Source organism: Fringilla coelebs, assembly GCF_963513975.1.
Source record: "Fringilla coelebs genome assembly, chromosome: 4".
Classification (NCBI taxonomy): domain Eukaryota; kingdom Metazoa; phylum Chordata; class Aves; order Passeriformes; family Fringillidae; genus Fringilla; species Fringilla coelebs.
In genome coordinates this window covers 56,109,158-56,128,715 of record NC_140032.1, presented here as the reverse complement: position 1 = coordinate 56,128,715, position 19,558 = coordinate 56,109,158, and the positions used below count along the sequence as shown (strand labels likewise).

The window sequence follows — 19,558 nt, the reverse complement described above, 5'->3', positions numbered from 1 at the left end:
AGGGTTGTTGTGGATTGCTGAAGGCTTCCTTCTTGTAGCAGTATCATGAGTGGAAACCTTTCCCAGAAAGATGTGCTGAGAGTGGCCAAGGACACAGCAGTGTGAGGTGCCAGGTCCCTAGAGGCTCATCCAGGGATCTCCTCCTGGGCAAGGACAGGAGGGGACAGTCTGGAGAACATGCAGGTGGGATACTCTTGCACTGGCACACACTCAATCCATATGGAGCACAAAATAGCAATTTCTTGTAAGGGTGTTTTACTGTAAATAGTCCACTGTGTCTTTTTTTTTCCCCTAATTAATTAATGCTTTTAGTTTTTTATTTTAGCTTTTGTAATTTTATCAAAGGAAAAAAAAAAAGATGTGTTTTTTTTTTCCTTTTGCTCCTTTTCCTATATTCAATCCAAACTGAACTTCAGGTTTTTAGAGATAATTCTGTACATTTCTTAGAGTATTTCTAACAGCACATTTCAGTACAACTAAATGACAACCGATGTACACTAAAACATGACCACTAAATAAAGTGCTTTTATGGAGAAAGTGAGTTTTATTTTTGTCCCTACCCCAAGCATAGCTTTCTGATGGTGAAGGCAAAACAAAAGGTGAGTATTTATTTACAGTGTAATGATTAACATTATCACTTAAGGAAACTAGGGATCATTCAGCCATGCAGATACACTTACTGTAACAGCACTTTCTAGGAGCAGCATCACACCCATTGCACAGCCCAGAAAGGCATCTGGACTAGCTGCCCCACAGCCTGACCTGCTACTATTAAATTTTTAGAAGGGCCCTGCTGGCACAATGTGGTTTCCTCCCCAAGTGCTTTCTCTTCATTGTTCTTTACCCATCAGCCTGCCTCAACAGGGACAGCTGTAGGTGTAGATCAGAGCTCAGGAAGGCAGCAAGGCCATCCTATATTTTGCCCGGCTGTGAGGGCAAGACACCCGTGCATGAAGTGCCAGCAGCGGGGAATGGGGAAACAGGACTTCAGACAGGAGTTTCAGACTGCATCTGACTCCACTACTACCAGGTATAACCTACCTGTGGCTCTCACTCCTGCACTGAGCCACAACTGAAATCCTAAAATGGTCAGGGAGGTAGTACAGCCTCCTTGGCAGGACAAGGCTGCTGCCTTAAAGAAAGGACTGGGGAAAGTGAAAGCCGGAACACAGTGTTCACAGGTTTAGAAATAAAATAATAAAATTTGCTTTTTAGGTGCTGGGATCACTGGTGCTAAGACAGGAAGCTAAATGCTGTGATGGAGTGAACACAATGAAAGCAAAGTTGTGTTTTTATTTACTACATTAGGAAAAGCTCCATGACCATCTGATCTACATTGGCACAATTTAGGTAAGGTGAAAGGGTCAGGGGTTTAATTGCCATCAAATGCAGCAGGATGTCTGCCCTCAGCAGTTTGTCAAGGTTTGCTCACAGCTGACCAGTGCTATGAATGTGTGACTGGGTGATCTTGGCTGGAGGAGGAGCTCCGTTGGTCAGTCTGAGATACTTCAGAAATGCTGTCAAGCTGACTTTGGGCTTTGGACACTTGTATCCCATAGCCCAGCACCATGAGGCAGCAGTGAAGTGTGTCCAGAATTTAATTTTTAAGGCTGTATTTATATATCCTCGACTTCATTCTGGGTAGGCTGGCTGTGGAGCTCTAAGCAGCTTCCATATGCAAGTTGTACTGTTTTGTACCTAGAGCTGCTGCAGATACAGCCAAGATACACATTGTTCCTTGTCTAAAAGAGCCTGCCTGCAGCAAGGGCTGGCTTCTTCTGTGGCAGCCCAGTCCTACTGTACTATAGCCCACAGTTGGCATTTCCCTTTGGGAATTCTAACTGTGAATGTTTTTGACTAAGACAGAAATCCTATCTGCAGGGAGAAGCTCACATATCCCCCCATGGTGCCCAGTGCTCCCTCTGGCACAAGGGGACATAAACCTTGTCTGCAGACTGCTTCTATAATGACAGAGCTCACAGTGAGGCATCTCAGCACCACTGCTAGCCAGGAAAGGAGAGGAACAGCAGGGCTTGTGGTGCTGCTCCCTGCCCTGTTCCCAGCTCCAGCTGGCAGCAGGCCTCTGTCCTACTGCACAAGGGACCCCACACCATACTCTCCATCCATACCTGCCTGCACAAGGCCCAAGACATAATGTGGATTTGGTTTGAAATTCTGATTATGGACAAAATGACCTAACATTTCACAAGGACAATTAGGTGAAGCACAGTCTTTTGTGCGTGCACCGCTTTCCCTAAGTGGAGGAAGGCAAGAACAGTTCGGTGAAAGACGAGATGAGGCTGTAATAGGATTTCTCATCGTCCGTCAGTCCTGCGTTGCCCGGTCTGATCACCACAGCCACGTGAGTGTCCGCCTCCTCGGCTGCATTGGCTTCTGAAACAAACAGAGAGGGGACAGTGGAGCTGACAGCTCTTACTGACCTCTTCACAGCAGGGTCCCTGAGGCTTGAGGGTGCCCCAGAACACTCGAGCACTTTTAAAGGCTGAGACTGAGAAAGCAGCGTTAGCACGTGGCAGGGCTCTAGAGAGGAACCAGCTCCTGGCAGACCTGCTGTGGATGGCTGGAGCTGCAGGAATGGACAGAAGCTGGCTGCCTCACCATCCCCTCCCCTCTGCCAGCTGATGGCTGCCCAAGGCTCCTTGCAGGCAGCACACACCATCAGCTCGGTTCCTGTCATGAGGCTGTGGTCAGCCTATGGCATTTGTGAGTCAAAGAGCCCCCAGTCATTTCTCACAAGCTTCTTTTTGCTCCCTGAGCACAAAAGGCCACTGGAAGATGATCCAGGGAAGAGGAGGTAACTACAAGCTCCCACCAGCTCTGCTGCCAAGGCTGGGAAGAAGGTAAGGACTAACTCTGAGGGACTGAGCTGGCTGCTCTGAGTTAGACCCAGTGCTCGTTCTGCCAGAAAGATGTTTCCAGCTAAAGCAGGAATTAAATTAGCTTCTCAAGCCTGGATTTCCAAGGGTCAAGTCTTGGCAACCTGAAGCAATGTTTTCCTGCTGCTAAACACAACCTAACCATAAGTAGCACAGAGAACCAGCCACGTAGCAACACAGCAAACACCATCATTTCCCCTGAGCACCGGCCAAACCACTGACCCTGTTTGTAAATGGGCCGTGCTTCAGCACTCTCTCCTTCCTGGCTGGTGCAAAGACAGGCTTTCTACTTGACCTATTTTCCCTCATTGCAGCGCTGCACATGGACATCCCACTGCTGTGTGCAAGCCTGGGTGTGTAAAGAAGGAGGATGGCAGCAGCTAGAGGGAAGGTGCTGAAGCATTTCTGGGGTGCTTGTGAGAAGGTAGCAGCACACCTCTGGAGAGCACCTGCCTCCCCTGCACAGGTGAGAGCCAGTAGGACTGGCAGGTCACATACCTCGAGGGACATCTGTCAGGAAGAGGATGTTGTTGGTGGCACACCCAATACTGGCAGCAATCCTCCTGTAGCTCTCACTTTCTACCTTGGGGCCTATTTTGGTATCAAAGTGGCCATCAAAGAGCTGAAAGAGAGAGAGAAACACAGGCCATTGCTGAGTGTCACCTGAAGAACAGGGATAAACCTCCCTCCCTTTCTGCCACAGTAACAAGGGGTTGGTGCAGCCATGCTCTCACAGTCAATTTCTTGAGCTGAATTCCCATGGATCAAACCCACTGCCTCATTCTGTCACAGAATTCATTCACAAAGTGTGGCAAGGGTGGTTGTGGGAAGGGAGTGCTCTGCAGGGGGAGAAGCTGTAAGGAAGGTGGTAAGGTTATCTACCTCTAGGATATCACCTTCTGTAGAGTATCCAAACAGCAGCTTCTGGGCTTCGACGCTGCCTGAGGAGTAGATATAGACCTTCATCCCTGCTTCCCGCCACTTCCGGATGGCTGGAACAACGTCCTCAAAGATTCTGGAGCAAAACAGGGCAGCAGGTAAGGGCAAACCCAGAGGCACCTGGAGGGACATCATTAGCCAGGCACTGTGACAATTCATTTTGTCTCATTAGTTTGCAAGGGGACTTCATTTTCAATCTGCTCAGGGCTCCTAGAACCAGAAGGGTCTTTTCCAGCATCAGGTGATGAAGAGCTGGGCAAGAAGATTTTAGAGAGCTCACTCCTTGAATGCAGCCAAGCAGGCAGCTTTCTGCACAGTTTTTGGGTCACTGCAAGACAATTTAGTCTTGTTTTTAAAAACAAAACCAACAGGCGATGTGCCTCTCTTGACTTGTTTTTGGATGTTTACATTTTTCTGTCAGCTCATTTTCTTCTTCCTCATTCCTCATTTGGCAAAACACTTTGTGAATTCATGGGCTTGTTTTACTTACTTAAGAGACCTGAGATGCACAGTTTAACCAAGCATCTCTTAAATAAGAAGACCAGGTTTAATTTCAATTGTCCCTACTTATGCGCTCCTGTGTTGCAGCTGAAACAAAGAGGAACCTGAAGACAAAAAGAAGTGGAAAGGCAGGAAACACACAGGTAAAAGACAAAGCAGGAGGAAACAACTGAGAGGGTCTGACCCTGCAACCCTGGCTTGTTTATACTTGTTCCAAAATATGAGTGCAATTTGGGGATTAAAAATACAGAGAACTGTAAGAAGCTCATACTTGTGACTCTTGGTTTACCAAGCAATCTCTCAAATGTTGGCTTATCTGCTGAGCTAGTGATGCTACTTGTATTTGTAAGTGGAGCTGTTCCCAGGAACAGCTTATGCAGCTCTTCTGCTAAGAAACATTTAGGAAAGATGCCCCCCACACCTGCCCCCCAGGAGGGGGCACACAACTACTCACACAATTACTCACTCTCCTTTGACGTGCCCGGTGGCATAGGCTGCCCTCCACATGTGGCCCTGCAGCTGCTTCAGTGCTGTGGTTTTCCTGTCCAGGGACATCTGCCAGTGCACGTTGTCCACCACGGCCTGGATGACGCGCTCCAGCTCCTCCTCCCCGCTGCCGCTCTCCAAAGGGATGGGCACGGCCCCGTCCAGGCTGGAGTCTTCCTGAGCCTGCAGAGTGGTGTTAGAGCACTGTGCTAACAACGCCAAGGCTGTGGGGCTGATCCCTGCATGGGCTGTTCACTAAAGAGCTGGCCTTGCTGATCCGTGCAGGTCCCCTCCAACTCAGACTGCTCTGTGATTCTGTGCAATCATCCATGATAAAAAGAGGGGAGGGAAGAGGTGGAGCAATTTCCACACCTCTAATGTAGCAAAGTGATCTAATATCTACAGCCATGCACCACTGTGCAGGACACTGCTCAAACTGCTCTTCACAGGAGGGGTTACAATGTTGTCTGCTTTTCTCAATGGAAAATTGAGACTCCAGTTGTGTTTAGAAATACTTGCTTGGACTGTACTTTCCAAATCAAACAATTAGCATTATTGTAGCTGTATTGTAAATACTCTAATGAGAACTATGCTTGCTTAAGTATTTAATTACTGTAATTAAGGCAAAGAAGCAAATGCATCTGTTGGCTTCAGCCACAAGTTTTAAATTCATGCTGTGTCCCTGTACAGAGGCAGCATCCACTGCCCTGTGTGGAACAAGTGCTCTGCCATCCCCCTGTGCTGCTTCCCAAAAGAGGTTTGGATTCAAGAAGTGCAAGCAAAAAGCTGGAAAGTCTTGGCTCAACAGCTGCCCAGGGGCTGTGAAGACCAAGGTGAGCTGAGGGAAGCTGCTGCCTGCCAAGCCCAACTTGGGCTTTGGATGGGGGAGAATCCAACCTCCAAGGCAACTGGCCTCCATGGATGAGGGCAAAGAGATAGGGACAAATGTGGGGTGACCGGGAGAGCCCGAGTGACCCGAAGCCTCAGGCATGCCACAAAAGTGCAGAGACAGGGAATGACTCTGTTACTTAACCTGTTTCCTCAGAAGTCCGACATCGCGCTGGCACTCCTCCTCCTCCCAGTGAGCACGCAGATACTCCTTCACATTGTCTTTGATGTAAGGGAACAAGGTCTCCTGGCAGAAAAAAAGGCTGCTCCTTTAAGCTGGCAGAGGTAAGGCTGACTGGCTTTTAAAGGAACATGCTGCCCTGTACAGTTATTTCCCCAAATTTAAGCTTCCCCTACAGTGCTGCAGCTGGTGAAACTCCCTGCCAAGGGTGTCTGCCTGGTCACAGGACTGGGCCAGCCTCAGGCCAGGATCAGTGCAGGTGGATTTTTTTACATAAATGTTTACATAGCTGAAACTTTTAAAGCCTGAAATAGAAAGGTGGGTGATAACTTTTCCTGGGCTTACCAAAAAATGTCTCAAATGGCACATGTGACCCCACATTCCCACCAGCTGAGGAGTACAAGGCTGACAGTGTATGTACTCTGAACAGATAAGTTATGCTATTGTATTCTTGATGGGGCACTTGTCCTAGCAAAGGTCATTATGAAAACACGTCTCAGCCTCTCCCCAAAGCTAAGGACCTTTTAAAATGAAAAGCCTGGTCCCAAGACACTGAACTCCACAGGACAGCCTTGCAAATGAAATTAAACGGGGTTTGGGAAAAGCACCACAGGAAAATTACAAACCTTCACAGAGATCCCAAGGGCAACCAGAAATAATTACAAATTGCTCTCATTAGTGGTGTTTCACAAGTCAGAAGCCACAAGCAGCCACCGTGCATCTCCAGGTACAGGAAATGCTTCAGGGCAGGGAAAGAAGGGTGGGGAAGTCCTTCCTTTGGGTAGAGACCTGAGCTTTACTTAACTGGGGAAAAAACTAACCTGAATTCAGCTCTCCCATAGTTTCTTGTTGTATGTCATCTTTAGCTTGTTACTGAATTAAGAAAGCAGCAGTCCCGAGATTGTGATGTGATCGCAGAACTGCAGGATTTCTATTGCTCTTACACTGTATTTTCCATGTTTTATATTTTAAAAACAATGCAAATTGCTTTAAGAATCACCACAAACTTGCCTAGGGAAATCAAAAGCCTTGTAATGCCCTGAGTTAATCTCTCATTTCCTTTACTTTCAAGCTATCTTTTAAATCAGGGAGAAAATTAAAGAGAATCCACTGGGAAATGCAGCTGACCTGCTGGCTTGGTTTAACCTCCTTTACAACTCAGATGTCAAAAGGACCCAATTGTTTTTCAAAAGCAGTGTTTCATACTCTTGTGCTGGCTAAGAAAAACTCCCAAACTGACTCAGAAAGATCAGTGGATTCTGTGATTTGTGAGATTTTTAAAAGGGTAAAAGTCTTGGCAAGAGCATAGGTCTGTGAACGACAAGGGGACACCCACATGACAGCTGGAGTAGTGGACAGCTAGTGGGACAGATGGTTTATGGATGCCAAGAGTGATCCCAGTCAATGATGTACTAAGTTTAATAGGCCATGAGTCTGTGTGGAAGAAAGACTCTAAATACTCTCTCTCCTGGTATCTTTCCTTAATCCACCCATCAACTGACTCATTCTATTTCCTTACTTTGCAGATTCAGCAATTTTACCATTAGAGAAAGGATTAAATAAAATAATTTATTATTGAAGAATAAAGTGTCCACTGAACCATCAGTGGACCTTTCAAAGGCAAATAGAGGTTAACTGAAAGACTAAATGAAATAACTTGTTCCAAGCATTTTCAGGATTTTACTGAGAGTCAAAACTCATTAGGCCTCCCTGCAACAGAAAGACTTTGGGTGGAAACCCAAAGTCTCAGGTGCATGGCATGTTGTTTGCACAACTGCAAAATGGCTTCAAGGTAGAAACAACTTCTTCAAGGGCAGAAACAACTTAGTTGCTCTGTTAGATGTTTAGTAAGAAACCTGAGCTGTCCAAACTGTTTGAACAGAAAGATATTGAGGGGAGGGAGGCAGCTGTAATGTTACCTAGGCCTGAAGTTTCTTCAAGAACACTGGAAGAACATGGACAGGAAAGATGTAGGTCATGCTGTTCATCTGATAGACTGTGTTAGCAGAAGCCTCTAGAAAGCCAGGCAGGAGCCTTCACCTGCCATGGGGGTTACAAAGCACCTTCGTACGCTGCTGGCTGCAAAGACCCACCAAAAGCTATAATATCTCAGGGAGAAATCCAGGTTAATGAACGGCAGGAGAAGGGATCCATCCGAGCAAGCCGTTCCCTCCTGCGAACCAAAGCCTCCCGGAGAGGAGGGACCCCGGCTATGACAATTTGCGGCTCTCCAAGCGCCTGTGACTCGCAGACTTCCCAGTCCCCTCGGTTCTGCACCTAAACCAGCATTTCCAGCAGTCTTAAGCTCTTTCCTAGGCAAGGGAAGGCACTCGTGCGTTGGCTGTCACTCCAGTCCCGGTGGCGAACGCTCGGTGTGTCCCCGGCGCTGCCCTCCCGCAGGGCTGGACACGCTGCCCCGGCACACCGGGGGCATTGGGCTGTACCAGCCTCCTGAAGGGAAAAGGCAGCGGATAACCCCGAGAATTATCGATTACTGCAAACTGTTAATTACTGAAATTAAGGCCAAGAAGCATCGTACTTCAGAAAGCTTTGAGGCTCTCTGCAGACCCGGGTGCAGTGCTGCAGCTCCAGCCATCAAAGGAAAGCGATGCTCGAGGGCTTTTCCGGGATGAGGCTGCGAGCACCCCAACTGCCCTGTATCCATCAAAGAAACAAACCCTGACCTGCCCGAACCTCCGAGCACCCCAACTGCCCCATATCCATCAGTGAAACAAACCCTGACCTGCCCGAACCTCCGCGGCAGTGACCGGCTCCCCAGCGCACCGCAGGGCGGCCGATCGGCAAGACAAGGCGTATTTTCTCGCGAGCATTATTCGGAAATACGCGGAAAATGGGTCACGGCTTTCGTTCCCGGCGGCACCTCGGCCTGCCTTGAGGCGAGCTCAGGGCCGGGGAGGTCACGGTACGAAGGGCGATGATACGGGAGCCCCCCGCGACGCTAGGGCTGGGGGGTCACGACAGGAGCGGCGATGCTACCGGAGTCCCCCGCGGGGCCGGCGGCCAGCGAGTCTCACCTGGACGAAGGCGATGGGGGTGGTGGTGCCCTCGATGTCCAGCAGGATGGCGCGCACCTCCGCCGGCACCGGCAGCACGCCCATGGCGGCGGCGGCACGTGGGGCGCACCGGGGATGCGCGGCGGCGGCGGCGGGGAGCGCCGCGCCGGCTGTGCCCGCCCACGGAGCGCTCGTCCCGCCCCTCTCCGCCGCCGCCTGAGCGGGGTTTCTGGGTTACGCGTTACAACCCACCGCCGGCCGGCCCGCTCAGCGCCAGCCCCGGCCCCCGCCCGCCGCGGTCCCGGTGCGGCGGTGCCCGTGCCCGCCCGGAGCCGCGGCACCGGCCCGGCCCAGCCCGCGCGATGGCGGCCGCAGGGCGGCTGCTGCAGCCTCGCCGCGAGCCGCCGGGGGCGCTGCGGCGCCGGGCGGGAGGGCGGCGCTGATTGGCTGCCGACGCGGCTATATAAAAGAGGCGCAGGCGGTGCCCGGATCTCTTCCGCCGCCATTTTCTGCCGAGCGCAGGTCTCCGCTGTCTCCGCCGCTCGCACGAGCACCCGCGCCGCCCTCGCCCCGCCATGGAGGACGCGACCGAGATGAGCGGCGGCCAGGAGGAGTTCGCCGAGGGCTCCAAGATCAACGCGAGCAAGAACCAGCAGGACGACGGGTAGGGCCGGGGAGGTGGTGGTGGGGGGGAAGGTGTGGGGGAGTCGCGCGTCCATCTCCGCCGCCCGCCTTGCGGCTCGGGGGGGCGGCTCGGTAGTTGGGGGGAGCGCGGCCTGCCCTTCCCGCTGCACGGCCGCGCCCGCCTTTGTGTCCCGGGCGGGTGACCCAGTTTCCGCGGGGCGGGGACACGGACGGGGGGGCCGATCGGGGCCGTGACGTCAGCGGCAGCCTATGGGGGCGCGGGGGGGCTCCCCCGGCGCTTCTTCACCCGTGCCCGTGCCCGTTTGCTGCCCTCCAGGAAAATGTTCATCGGAGGCCTCAGCTGGGACACCAGCAAGAAGGACCTGACGGAGTATCTCTCGCGCTTTGGCGAGGTTGTGGATTGCACAATCAAAACAGACCCGGTCACTGGAAGGTCGAGGGGGTTTGGGTTCGTGCTCTTCAAGGATGCTGCCAGCGTGGAAAAGGTCGGTGCTTTTCCTGCGGACCCGTGGCACGAAGCCAGCTTGTGTGGCCGTGGTGATCTGAGACTTTGTTCCTTTGTCTGCTTTTTAGGTGTTGGAACTGAAGGAACACAAACTGGATGGGAAGTTAATAGATCCTAAAAGGGCAAAAGCGCTGAAAGGGAAGGAGCCACCCAAAAAAGTGTTTGTTGGTGGGCTGAGTCCAGATACATCTGAAGAACAGATTAAGGAGTACTTTGGTGCTTTTGGCGAGGTATAGTATATTGGCATGTAAGAATACCTCTAATTCTCAAGCATAGTCTTGCCTCTCTCTTAAGAAAGGATTTAAGAGGAGGGAGTTGGCCAAAACTAGAGATAGTTGAATCTATATGAAAATGATTTCATAAAATTATAATGGTCTAATTTAGAGCTGCTAAAAGTACTCAGCATAGATTCTGCACTGCCAGATGGTTCTGGTGGCATAAAAGGTTGCTTTTTGATTTCACACATTGCTTATATTCATTTTGGTTTCAGATTGAAAACATTGAACTTCCCATGGATACAAAGACAAATGAAAGGAGGGGCTTCTGTTTTATCACATACACAGATGAAGAGCCAGTAAAGAAGTTACTAGAGAGCAGATACCACCAGATTGGTTCAGGCAAGGTGGGAAAGCTTCTTAGCATGTGAAATCTGTCTCTGTAGGCTTCTGTGAAAGAAACTCTCAGAATGCTCTTGGAATTCTTAGTAAGTTAAAGGATTTCTCTCCTTACAGTGTGAAATCAAAGTAGCACAGCCCAAAGAGGTGTACAGGCAGCAGCAGCAGCAGCAGAAAGGAGGGAAAAGCAATTCTTCTGGTGGACGTGGAGGTGGAAGGGGACGTGGACGGGGTGAGTATTTTCAGTGGTTCTATTAATCTAGGTACTTACTAAACACTCAGGTGTTTGTAGATATTCCATGCTGCAGGCTGTGTGCAGATTTCATGTGTAAATCAAACGTGTAAAGTAGCCTGTTAGGAAGTGGTGTTTTGGTGGTTATGGTTGCTCCTTGCAGCTGAAGAATCCCTTTTTGTTCTGCTTGCATTGAAGTGGTGAAGGGTAGGGTGGATGTAGGGTGCTTCTGTACACCCTTAGTGGACAGTGTAGCCAGCACAGTTACACTTTCACTTGAAAGGGATACACTTAATTGGCATGGATGGGAAACCAGGAGCTGTTTGCTAAGGAGTGGGTGGTCAGTTTCCTGCACCTTCAAATGGATCAGAAGGAATCAGCTGGTACATTACAGGTTAATGCATCTCAGTCCTTGAAGGTTAAGCAGACACAACTCATACCGCACAGTAAGGCTTGTCCTGTGGTGTCACTTGGTGCTCAGGCAGTTACTGAGTATTCTTGTATCCAGGAAGTTAGAGGAAGGGGCACAGGAGAGGAGTGAAATAAGTTTTGAAACTTACAGTTGCTATGCTTGGTTTCAGGTCAGGGACAAAACTGGAACCAAGGATTTAATAACTATTATGATCAAGGCTATGGAAATTACAATAGCGCTTACAGTGATCAGAGCTACAGTAGCTATGGAGGCTACGACTACTCTGGGTACAACTATCCCAACTATGGATATGGGCCGGGATACACAGATTACAGTGGTAAGTGGTTTTGCCTTCATTCCTGATAACAAGAGCAACGCTGCTCTTAGCTCGTGGCTCTGAAGATGACATCCTTGGTGTGCTGTTGTGTGTGAAGTCTCTCTCTGAGGCTGGTGTTAACACTTGTGGGTTCTGTTTTTCCCCACATGCTACCTCCAGGCCAACAGAGCACATATGGGAAGGCGTCCCGTGGCGGCGGCAACCACCAAAACAACTACCAGCCCTACTAAGGCAGTACCTAGTACCTGACAAACAGGTGTGTACAGGAGCACAAGCTCCACTCCGACTATGCCTAATCTAATTTAAAGATCAATAGACAAACGAAGAGTAAAAACTTGCCTAGCATGACTTTTCCTTTAATTAAGCTTTTGTTAACTTAAAAAATACTTTTTTTTTTAAAACCAGCTTTGCCTACGTGTCTATAGATCTTTAACTTTGTAAAAGTGTGACTTTATCTTCTTTAGTACTTCAGAAAAACATAAGAGTTTTTCTGGTTTGCGTTGTGTACCAGGTGGTCTAGAGGAATAATTAAACTTATTAGAAGTATTAACAGGTAAAGTACTGAAATGGGTACAACTTAAGGAAAACAAGAATGTTGTCTTCTAACTCTGACATTATACCTTGTTTGTACCCGCCAGCGGGAACTTCATTGCAGGCCGTGTGTCACCCTGACCACGTCTATCTCTGGGGTCGCACGTTGCAGGCAGAGCGCAAGGCATACACCAGAAAACGCTGTCCTGTGGTATGGTCTCTTCCAACTTCATGTACCAGCGTAAAGATTAAAGTGGAAAACTTCAGACTTTGGCTTCTTTTTTTAATCTTTTTTGGAGATTAAGTGTCTTTAACTTAAATGGTTTTTTACAGGAGTTAAAGTACATAAATGCCTTTACAGCTTAATCATTTGGTCTTCTGTTTAGTGTTGTATTTCAATTGTGGAACCTCATTTTAAATGTGCATTCTTTAAGATTTTAATGCTTGCTTTTTTCTTTTTATAGCTAATAGTGAAATCTGCAAACCAAAACGAACTTTTAAATCTGGATAAACATTAAAGATCATATGCATATGGACCGTCTGAACTAAAGTGACCTGACTTGTGTTGCACATAAGTCGTTTAGTTGTATAAACAAATAATCAGAAAGCCTTTTGGCAGTGTTTCCAGTGGAAAAGAAAGTGATTAAGAGCCTGCTTACTTGTCTAGATTGGATGGTTGTTGTTTTGGATCAGCCTCCTAGATGGGCTGCATATCTGGGAAAATAAATTACTGATGGGTAACTAAACAAACCTCTTGTGTTACCTTAATAAATATGCATATGATCTTTAACAGTGAAGAAAGGAATATATAGAAGACTTAAAGCAGTTCATGAAAATGGACCTTTTAACAATCCTGTAGTAACTGTCACAGATCTGACATGCATTTTGTCTTGATTTTTTAGGTAGAGATACTGCAACAAAAAGCCATCTTGCAACGCATCGTGAGTGAATGGAGGGTGGTCTTCGTGAGAGGAAATGACTATTTTGTAAAAGACTTTTAGTGAATGACACAACTGTGTCCAACTGTACATAGCGGCCGACTAGTTTTCTTTTATGGTTTTTACTTTCTTTTTGCCATTCATGTTACGACACAATGTGGACTTGTGTTTATACAAACTTTATTTGTATAATTTCATGTTAAAAGATTCTCTAATAAATGCTTACTTAAGTGAGTGCGGAGTCTTGCTGTGACCTTAAAGTGTTGTAACTATAGTTTTACTTGGATAGAAGGCCAGATCTCTCTGGAGATCAAGGTTACTGTGAGAACAGGTCTATACACCCCATTCTTCCTCCTGATCTGTCCTGAGAGCCACCAGAGTGCTTGGAATTAGCATCACTGTGGAAGATGACGGAGTTGTGTCCTGCCCTCTGCAGCAGCCAGGGAGAGAGTGGTCTGTGGCACAACGCTGCCATTTTTGTACATCTCATCTAGAAGTGTAGCAGCACCTTTTCAATGCTGATAGCACTGCTTGAGGAGTTGGAGCTTTTCAAGGCTCCTCAAGCGCTTAAAACCTCGAGTATTTTAGAATGTAGCTTAATTACTTTCCCACACCACTTCTATTCCAATGCCAAGCAAGAGATAAGAAGTTCTTGAACTTCAGAATCAGCAACTATTTTCTGTAAAACTTGGTTCAAGTTAGGTGCTGTACTGGACTCTTCTCACCTGATTCAGAAAACAAGCAATAACAAAAAGCCTGAGTGCTGGAGAAAGGAGCACTGCATTAATCCAGCACATTTTCCAGATTAGAGTTGGGATGGGTAAAAGAGCATATGTGTTTTGTCTGAGGCAAAAGGATTGCAGCAGTCTGCCTGAAGATTTGATGTTTCTCTGCACAGCTACCTAGTCAAGCATCAAAATAAACCATGCTGGCTAAGGCTCACTGATGTCACTGTCTACAAACCGAAGAATCACAAGAAGCCACAGCAGTGTGTGAGTTCATACACTGCATTTGTGAGGGCAGCTGCATCCAGCACTGCCCTCCACAGCAGCTGAGGAGGTGAAGGAAAATTGTGCCACATGAACATGGCTTCATTGCTCCAGTGGTTTGTTAATACACAAAACAAGAAGCAAATTTTACTTCAATCTCTGCTCTTCCCACTGGGTGCTAGTGAAGTGCAGCTGGAGTACCATGTGCAGGTCTGGGCTCCTCAGCACCAGAAAGGCAAGGGGCTCCTGCAGAGGGTCCAGCGAAGGGCCACGAGGATGATGATGGGGGCTGGAGCTTCTCTCTCTCAAGGAGACACTGTGGGAGCTGGGCCTGTTTGGTCTGGAGAAGACTGAAGGGATCTCACCATGCACATCAGTATCTCAAAGGCAGGTGCCAGACATTTTCAGTGCTGCCCAGTGACAGAACAAGGAGCAATGACCACACACCAAAACACAAGTTCCACTTCACCATGTGGAAGGACTTCTTAGGTAGAGGCTGGCAGACCACTGGAACAGCTGCCCAGGGAGGTTGAGTCTCCCTCTCTGGAGCCATTCCAATCCCACCCCGACCTGCTCCTGTGGCCCTGCCTTGGGCGGGGGGGTTGAACTGTACGATCCAGAGGCCCAGCCCAGCCCTATCGATTCCCTGAGTGCCCATGTCGGCCCCGCCGGGCTCCCCCCGCGCTCCCTCACGGCTCCCGGGGGCGGTGTCACGTGTCCGCCCGCCGCGCTCCTTCCGGCCGCCATTTTAGGTTGGGTCGGTGGCGGCGCCATTAAAAACAGGGAGCAAGAGGAGGAGGGATCGGCGGGATCGGCGCGCTCGGCCGGGGCCGCCAGCGGGGCCGGGGCCTCGGCGGGGAGGCGGCGGCACCGGGGGTGGCCGGTGCGGGGCTGCGGCGGCGTCATGTCGGATCAGCAGTTCGCTCTGGACTCAGCGGCGGTAGCGGCTGGCGCCGGGGACAGCGCGGCGGAGCCGGCGGAGCAGCCTGTGGGGCAGGCGGGGGCGGGGAGCACCGATGGGGGAGGCGGCGGCGGCGGCGGGGTCGAGTCGGAGGGAGCCAAGATCGACGCCAGCAAGAACGAGGAGGACGAGGGGTGAGCGGCGGGGGCGGGTTGTGTGTCCCGGGCGGGGCGCGGCGCCCCCGGCCCGGCTCGGCCCGGCCCGGCCCGGCCCCGTTCGCTGCCCTGTTTGTTTACTTGGCGCCTCGGCGACGTCACGGGCCGAGCGGCGGGGGCGGTATCTGATCCCGCGATGTGCGGGTGGTGTGATGCGCCTCAAACTGCAGGCCCCTTTTACTTATTTTTCTTTATAGCGATGCCTTTTCTATAAGTTAAAGTGCGGTGCGTGCGTGAAGACTGTAACTCGGTGTAGCCAAATGCTCTGGTTGCAGTATTGCCCTGTGCTGCAAACATTACTGAGTGTTAGCTGAGTGCTAGAGGCACCCGGACTTCTTCCCAGCCTAAAACATGCCTCTGCTTCTCACAGAACTTGTTGTTGGGAGGATTATGTTAGGTGGTGTCTGAACTTGAGAAGTAGGAGTCGAAAAGGCAGGAAGCTAATCCGGGGGAGGTTCAGGTTATGCATCAGGAAAAGGTTTTTCACCTAGAGGGTGGTTGGGCAATAGAACAGGGAAGTGGTTACGGCACCAAGTCTGACAGTGTTCAAGAAGCACTTGGAAAATGTTCTCAGGCACATGGTGTGACTCCTATGCAGGGCTGGGAGTTGGATTTGATGATTCTGATAGGTCCCTTCCAACTCAGCATGTTCTGTTACTCTTTTTCATAGCGAGTAAATACAGCTTTTAATCTTCAAAGGGTCTCTGCGTGGGGAATTCTCCCTTTGTATTGCCGGTGAATAAATCCAGTGACAGGACAGGCTGTTGCACTCTGCTGTCTCCTGTCGGGCCGTGAAACTCGAGCTGCAGGTCTGTTTTTGGTCAAGGCAGAAAATAACTTGGATAAAGGAGTGCTGACTACTGTGTCCTGCAAATACCTGCTGCAAGACCTTCCTGAGTGTCTTCCTCCTTCAGTAATAACCTGGGATGTTGCTGAGAGAGATAATAATAATCTGGGATAATGCAGAGAGAGAGGAGCTGGAACTTTTTTTTTTAATATTTTGCTGGGATTAGCAGAAATTAAATTGTTTTGTTACTTTTCAGCTGTTCTTAACAGCTGCAAATGCCTTTGGCGTTTGCATGTTTGTTTAACTTGTTACCCTTGAATACACACCAGTTAAAGAGTTTTCATGTGCAAACTCAGGTTCTTTTGAGGCAAGAGAGCTTAGAAAAAGTGGTTTCTAAGCGGTGCAGTGATTACATGTATCACACATTGACTTGTCTAGTTCAGTCTTTTAGACTTGTCAGTTCTTGTTTTGACAACACTTCTGGTAGTAAAGGGGAAAAAGCCGATCTGTGATACCTTGTTTAGCTAAGTCTGAGGTTTGAAAGCTTTCCCAGTGCACTTTTGTTAACTTACTTTGGGAAACTAATGTACTGATGTGGCTTAGACCAGCCAGACTGCAAGCTAGGAAATGTATGTATTTTACAGGCTTTTGGCAGCGCTGTGACACTGCTCCTGAATTGTTGTGCTCATGTTTGTGGTGTAGCCCTGACCTGACTCAGTTTCCCTTGGAGCAGTAGTTGATGTAGGGGCAGACTGAAGGAGCTGTGGTTTGCTGCTCTATGACTGGGCTCAAAGGTGCAGTTCCTGCGTGGAGAGATGAAAAACCTTCTCAGGCTGTTGGTTTCAAGCTCGTGTTCCTGGTCTGCCTGTCCTTAGGAATGCAAAGCAAGGTCTGTGTGTTAATGTGGAGACAGGTGATTTGTGTAGCAAGTGTCAGCTCAGTAGTAGCTGCCAGAGCATCACTACCCCTCATGTGTCAGAAACACAATGCTGCATCCTCCGTGTCTTTCTTTGGCTGCTTGAAAAGCCCTCCACAGAACAGCAAACAAGCTAAGGACCTTAATGATGGGTGAGCAAAGGGCAGAAAGCTCTTTGATTTACTGCCTGCACTGGTATGAGGCTGCTGGTTTACCAGGGTGGGCCTTTTCTTCCATGAGGACAGTAAGAAGTCACAGCTGATAGAAGGGGCTGTGGGTACTTTGTTGAAGAGAGATTTGGAACTAATTGAAAAAGTGGGTAAAGGGATGGGGAATTGGTGCTCCTTCTTTACAGATTTGGAAACTTGTTATAAAAACATCTGAAGCTCCTGAACCCCTCATCTGTATGGATTTTGTCAGAAACTGAATGCTCTTGTTAATTCTGTGAGAGCGCAGCTAAGTCAGCAGAGGTAGTTCAAAGGAGCAGCTTTTGATTCGAGAGAGTTTGAGTTGTGGAGGTGCAATGCTCTTTTACCTGATTGGCAGGAATTTTTGTGCGTGGGAAGTGGAAGGGTTGGAAACATGATACAGTGGTTTTTCAGGTTTTCTGATAACTCAGTCTGATTGTGAAATTGGGACAGTGAAAATGGGCAAAGCTTTGTAGAAAGTGCTTTTATGTATCATAATGGATCGTGTTTTTTGGTTAGAGCTCATGGTAGAGTCTTCTTTATCAGTATTAGAGGAGATCATCTCAAATCAAATCCTCTTCTGAATGGGTTCCTAAGCCCTATGCCTAATAACCTGGAATGTTTCATTTGTGTGTATACTGGCTTGATTTTTTATCTTTTAAAATTTTGGGGTTTTATGCCTTACTAACATGCTGGGATGTTCATGATTTGATTCTAAGCTTCCAGTGTGCTTTTAAAAATGCAGGTTATGAATTATGTGCTGTACACATCTGCCCAGCAACACTGGTGCTGTAGAAAGACTGGAAGGACATTCTCTTGATGATAATGGATTATGCCAGGTGTTTATATAAAGTTTTTGTGAGGAAAGAACTTCTGACCATCCAATACTTTGTTTTTTTCATAACTGCTCTCTGGGGAAGGGAACTTGACTAAACTTTATTTTAGTGTATTAATTTGGGCATAGGTCCAGTCCAGACTGGTAGATAAATGCTTCTGTTTTAACCACAGTTCCTTACAAATCTAATCTGCCTGCATGTGTTTCAGTTGTGTGGAGGCTCCACAGATAACTGGATATATGTGTGATGGGGATGTGAAGAAATAGTAAATTATCTTTTTGTCACTGCTACTAGTGGTTTCTTAGGACAGCAGAGTAAACAGCTACAGGAGAAGACAGTGAAAAACATTTGTGTATGTGGAAATCTTTATCTGTCCTGGCCAGACTCACTTAAGCAAGTTGTCAAAAAGTGCAGGCCTATGTGTTTAGTGACATGACTGATAAAATCCTGCCAGTTCCATGCATTAGGGTATTGAGCTCATAAAGCTTGGTAGTGTGGGATTTTGGGTAACACATATTTACAGATTGACCAACTTGTCTTAACAGGAAAATGTTCATTGGTGGCCTTAGCTGGGATACAACGAAGAAGGATCTGAAGGACTACTTCTCCAAGTTTGGTGAAGTTGTAGACTGCACTCTGAAGTTAGACCCCATCACTGGGAGATCGAGAGGCTTCGGCTTTGTGCTCTTCAAAGAGTCAGAGAGCGTGGATAAGGTAGGATTAAAGTAATGAAACATGTTTAAATTCAGGTATCAGAGATAAAGCACTCACTAGGATGACTGTAGGCGTTGTTCTTGCATCTTCTGGTAAAGATGATTCAGGGGTGCAGCATGTTTAATGTGCTTGTGAAAATACTTTCTTTTATGAACCAGCTTACTTGTGATGCTGTCCAGGACCAGCAGTGATTCCTGCGGTATGGATTTGGGCACTTACAGGTTCTGCAAGCCATTGGACTTGGGCACTTGAAAAATACAGTGTATAAATGTCTGCTACCTGCTGCTGTAAAAGCAGCATTTGCAAAGAACTTCTGGTTCTTTGCATTCCAGAGCTGTACCGTGAATCCCTAGAGTGTGGCCAATAGCTTTGATACATTTAAGCTCTCTCCAGACAAAAATTAGTTGTTAACTTTTCTAAAATGCTCTGGATACAGCACACAGAAATGTTTTCACCTTCATGACCTTTGTGATATCTAAAGTACAGATTTTTTACTTCATAAGGTTTGAGGATGAGAAGAATACTTTTTGAGAGATGTTACACTCTTGCTTCTGCTGGGTAAGAAGGGGTTCTAGTTGTCAGAACTGTCTGTGTCAGTGGATAGTGACCAAAATCACAGAACTTTGTTTTTGTGCAACAGCTTACTGGTGTGATCCAAGTATTGAAATCGAAGCAATTTTTGCCTTACTCAAAACATCAGTGAAACATTTAGCTTGAACTGTGTAAAACTGTGTTTTAATTATCCTCAGGTCATGGACCAGAAAGAACACAAGCTGAATGGAAAGGTCATTGATCCAAAAAGAGCTAAAGCCATGAAAACAAAAGAACCTGTTAAAAAGATTTTTGTTGGGGGCTTATCTCCAGACACACCTGAGGAGAAAATACGGGAGTA

The 19,558-nt window shown here is 48.1% G+C and overlaps 3 protein-coding genes across 3 annotated transcripts in view; 2 read left to right on the top strand and 1 right to left on the bottom strand.

The window, feature by feature from the left end:
* Positions 1-2,252: 2,252 nt before the first annotated feature.
* Positions 2,253-9,141, bottom strand: ENOPH1 (enolase-phosphatase 1). The gene is made up of 6 exons (XM_084204117.1): positions 8,928-9,141; positions 5,857-5,958; positions 4,804-5,006; positions 3,780-3,912; positions 3,396-3,519; positions 2,253-2,394 (listed from the first exon to the last, which is right to left on the bottom strand). The coding sequence occupies exons 1-6, from the start codon at positions 9,009-9,011 to the stop codon at positions 2,255-2,257; spliced, it is 786 nt and encodes a 261-aa protein (XP_084060243.1). The 5' UTR covers positions 9,012-9,141; the 3' UTR covers positions 2,253-2,254.
* Positions 9,142-9,411: 270 nt separating this feature from the next.
* On the top strand, positions 9,412-13,354 carry HNRNPDL (heterogeneous nuclear ribonucleoprotein D like). The gene is made up of 8 exons (XM_084204116.1): positions 9,412-9,570; positions 9,868-10,036; positions 10,125-10,286; positions 10,547-10,678; positions 10,788-10,902; positions 11,484-11,651; positions 11,811-11,907; positions 13,085-13,354. The coding sequence occupies exons 1-7, from the start codon at positions 9,482-9,484 to the stop codon at positions 11,879-11,881; spliced, it is 906 nt and encodes a 301-aa protein (XP_084060242.1). The 5' UTR covers positions 9,412-9,481; the 3' UTR covers positions 11,882-11,907; positions 13,085-13,354.
* Positions 13,355-14,860: 1,506 nt separating this feature from the next.
* HNRNPD (heterogeneous nuclear ribonucleoprotein D) overlaps positions 14,861-19,558 on the top strand; it is a 9,275-nt gene continuing 4,577 nt past the window's right edge. Inside the window, exons 1-3 of the mRNA XM_084204308.1 lie at positions 14,861-15,204; positions 18,498-18,666; positions 19,416-19,558. The exon at positions 19,416-19,558 is cut by the window's right edge and continues 19 nt beyond it. Coding sequence (XP_084060434.1) covers positions 15,014-15,204; positions 18,498-18,666; positions 19,416-19,558 — 503 coding nt within the window. The 5' untranslated portion in view covers positions 14,861-15,013. The remainder of the gene's footprint in view (positions 15,205-18,497; positions 18,667-19,415) is intronic.

Excerpts from the sequence above, each read along its gene's own strand:
- HNRNPDL (XM_084204116.1), top strand. The coding sequence starts at position 9,482 with ATGGAGGACGCGACCGAGATGAGCGGCGGCCAGGAGGAGTTCGCCGAG. Across the intron at positions 10,037-10,124 it reads ATGCTGCCAGCGTGGAAAAG|GTGTTGGAACTGAAGGAACA; the intron begins GTCGGTGCTTTT and ends TCTGCTTTTTAG. Across the intron at positions 10,287-10,546 it reads ACTTTGGTGCTTTTGGCGAG|ATTGAAAACATTGAACTTCC; the intron begins GTATAGTATATT and ends TTTTGGTTTCAG.
- ENOPH1 (XM_084204117.1), bottom strand. The coding sequence starts at position 9,011 with ATGGGCGTGCTGCCGGTGCCGGCGGAGGTGCGCGCCATCCTGCTGGAC. Across the intron at positions 5,959-8,927 it reads CCCCCATCGCCTTCGTCCAG|GAGACCTTGTTCCCTTACAT; the intron begins GTGAGACTCGCT and ends TTTTTCTGCCAG. Across the intron at positions 5,007-5,856 it reads TCGGACTTCTGAGGAAACAG|GCTCAGGAAGACTCCAGCCT; the intron begins GTTAAGTAACAG and ends ACCACTCTGCAG.